Source organism: Octopus bimaculoides, chromosome 20 (assembly GCF_001194135.2).
Source record: "Octopus bimaculoides isolate UCB-OBI-ISO-001 chromosome 20, ASM119413v2, whole genome shotgun sequence".
NCBI classification, from domain to species: domain Eukaryota; kingdom Metazoa; phylum Mollusca; class Cephalopoda; order Octopoda; family Octopodidae; genus Octopus; species Octopus bimaculoides.
The window spans coordinates 21,173,295-21,176,636 of NC_069000.1; the positions used below are offsets into that span (position 1 = coordinate 21,173,295).

Below are 3,342 nucleotides of genomic sequence, written 5' to 3' on the forward strand. Positions count from 1 at the left end.
GTATATGAGGTCAGATCAATAAGTATCCAGACTGTTGCCATAGTAACAAAGTGAAACTGCTTAGCAAAGATTGACCTTGATTTCTGCTATGCATGTGCACTAAGTTTTAACATTCTAGCTCACTTTTGCTGTTTACAGCAGTGGTTGGAAGGAAGGTGTGCAGTGTGTGATCATCACATTGACCATGACAGAGAAAGTGGTTATGACAATACCTGCTCCGAGGCCTATGCAAAGTTGCAGAAAGAGTATGGAGAGGAGTGTATGAGCCACACACAAGGAATGGTTCAGAAATTTCAAATATGGCTGAAAATATGTCAATATTGACGAATGTTCTGAAAGACCCACAACCAGCAGAACTGAGAAAAACATTGCAGATGTGCATGCAGCTGTGAGGGGAAGTTATTGAATCACCATCAGTGAGTTACCAGAAGATGTGCAGATTAGTTACGGTTCATTTCAGGTCATTATCACTGAAGATTTAGGTATGAGATGTGTGTCTGCCAAGTTTGTGCCCAAACTGCTTTCAGCTGACCAAAAAGACACTCAGGTTTCAGTTGCACAAGATCTCCTTGATTGTGTCGAGAATGATGAAAACTTTTGGAAAACTTTGCATAGGCCTCTGAGCAGGTATCACTAAGCTTTTGGCAAAATCTGATGCAGGTTCTCTGCTCAACTTTCTCTGTCATGGTCAACGTGATGATCACTTGCTACACCTTCCTTCCAAGCACTGCTGTAAACAGTGGAAGTGAGCTAGAATGTTAGAATTTAGTGCATATGCACAGCAGAATTCAAGGTCAATCTGAGCCAAGTGGCTTCACTCTGCATGCTTTAGCTTCGTTACTATGGCAGAAGTGCAGATACTTATTGATCAAACCATGTATGTCTGTATATACATGAGAAGACATCAAGGAGATGCATTAATCATAAAACTGCGATAATTTATACACCTGTCCAGACTTAGCTATAGTTGATATTTTGAGTTCTTGCACAAGACAAATTACTCATTTCACGCAAGTCTGGCTGGATGACAAATGTTTTGATTCCAGTCTTATGAGAAATTGATCATTTCCAAATCTGAAAATATCATCTTACTCAAAACCAGCATGAAGGCTGAGGTTGAGTGTTATAAATAAAAAAAAGTAATATAATGGAAGCTGGTAATAATGATCACTTTAACAATAACATGAAGCAGAGGTTATGATATCTTGAGAAAGTTTGGAACCCACTAATTAGAGTCAGTAGCTTTCAGATCTGGGGATCAAGGACTCTTTTCAGGTTAAACCACTATTTTTCTCCATTGAGAGGTCACAGCTTTGGTACTTTAGACATGTGGTCAGAATGTCACAGGAAAGGATTGCAGACAGATTCTTCAAGTTGAGCTAAGTAGCAGGAGATCTAAGGGTACAGCAAGAGCAAGATGGTTGGATGATATCCATAGTCTCAGATGGTCAGACTTAAGAATCCAGCAGGAAAATATAATGACAATAGCTTCTGATAGGACCCTGTGAAAGAGGTGCCTAACGACTCTATCCCAATGATCCTCCCAGGAATAGTTGTGGCCAAAATGGATGGATGGATGGATATTGTTTAGTCCCACGCTAACAACAACTGATTAGAGCTTTGATTAAAGGTATTCCAGTCTTGACCATCCTGTCTATTTTTCAGTTGTTGTGTATTTTGGATTACTTTATCTAATGTGTATTTCCTTTTGTAAGATGGTAAGGTAGAATTTGAGGAACATTTGGCTATTTTTAACAGGTCAAGCAAACATGTAGAGGGTCCCTCATTGATTCATTATAAAAAATAGTTATTTAGCCTCAAGTCAGATCTGATCAACTGACCTAGACATTCCAGCCATGACCAATTCATTACTTTTATCAAACATACTACACAATTGGTTACATTATTTGATATGAAGGTGGATCAGAAAGTAATGCAAATAAAAATTGCATTACTTTCTAACTTACCCTTGTATGTCCTTTTTTAAAGATAGTGGGGTAGGGTTAAAGAAGAATTTTGGCTGCTATGTCTAGCAGCTTAAACAAGCATTTAGATGCTCTGTAGTTGGCTCATTATAAAAGTGATAATCAAAGCTGGTATACTTCTCTCATTTCTTCTTTGGCTTTCTCAAGTTCTTTTTCATATTTTTCTCTGAGTTCTTTCAGTGATTTCTCATGTTTCTGTGCTATTTCTTGCTTCTTTGATTCTAAATCTGTTTCTGAACATTCTTCTGTTGTTTTCTTCATTTCTTCTGGAAGACTCATTTTTGAAGATTCTTCAGAAGATAACCTAAAGGAAGAAGATGTTGCAGGTTGTTTGGTTAAGTATACTTAGGAAAAATGAGTGCAAGTGCAGAAATATTGCAACTACTGCAACAACCAATTATAACAATGGATTTAAATTTTGGTCCAAGGCCAGTAATTTTAGGGGTTGGGATGAGCCAAATAGATTGACCCCAGAGTTCAACTGGTAGTTATTTAATCAACCCTGAAAGGATGAAAGGCAAAGCTGACCTCAGTGGCATTTGAACTCAGTGTAAAGACAGACAAAATGCCACTAAGCATTTTATCCAACATGCAAACAATTCAGCCAGCCTGCGACCTTTCAACCAAGTATAATAATAATAAAAATACAAATTATAACACTAACTTTGGGCTCATTTAATGAATTCTATTTCTAAACAACCTTACCCTCACATTCTCTCTTTTTTTTTATGTACCTGTTAGCTGTTGCTGTTGATACTACCACTACTGGGATTTTTGCTGCAACTGCAGCACCTAGTGATGGTGATGTTGGCGTTGGTGTTGGTGACGGTGTCAAGATCTCTTGGATTCTTTTGTTTTCACCTCCAGCAACATCAAGAAATGATGGGCTGACTTTCTCTCCAGATTCGTCACGTGCAGTAGATTTCAAAGACAAAGTGCCATCAAAGTCCTACAAACAGAAAGTAAATGAAATTATTCAATTTAGAAGTAAAGATTCCTAGATCAAATCCGGTCTAAGTACTATGAAAGAAAACGAGATGATAATCAGACACAATTGCTTGTGATTTTCCTGAGGCTCAGCACTCAAGAAAATCACCCAAATATAAGTTCATGGGGAATTAGGCCTAAACAATGATGTAATTTGTCTGTTGTTTCTTGTTCCTCATAAACTGATTTATTGAGAAAGGCTGTGTGGTAAGTAGCTTGCTTACCAACCACATGGTTCCGGGTTCATTCCCACTGCGTGGCACCTTGGGCAAGTGTCTTCTACTATAGCCTCAGGCCGACCAAACCCTTGTGAGTAGATTTGGTAGATGGAAACTGAAAGAAGCCCGTCGTATATATGTGTATATATATA

At 38.1% G+C, this 3,342-nt stretch overlaps 1 protein-coding gene across 3 annotated transcripts in view; it reads right to left on the minus strand.

Moving 5' to 3' along the window:
- The window catches only part of LOC106874788 (centrosomal protein of 164 kDa), a 105,782-nt gene that overhangs the window by 40,499 nt on the left and 61,941 nt on the right, over nucleotides 1–3,342 (minus strand). For all 3 annotated transcript variants that reach the window (XM_014922644.2, XM_052975154.1, XM_014922652.2), the window contains 2 exons: nucleotides 2,720–2,934; nucleotides 2,103–2,289 (listed from right to left, as the gene is read on the minus strand). In XM_014922644.2, coding sequence (XP_014778130.1) covers nucleotides 2,103–2,289; nucleotides 2,720–2,934 — 402 coding nt within the window. The remainder of the gene's footprint in view (nucleotides 1–2,102; nucleotides 2,290–2,719; nucleotides 2,935–3,342) is intronic.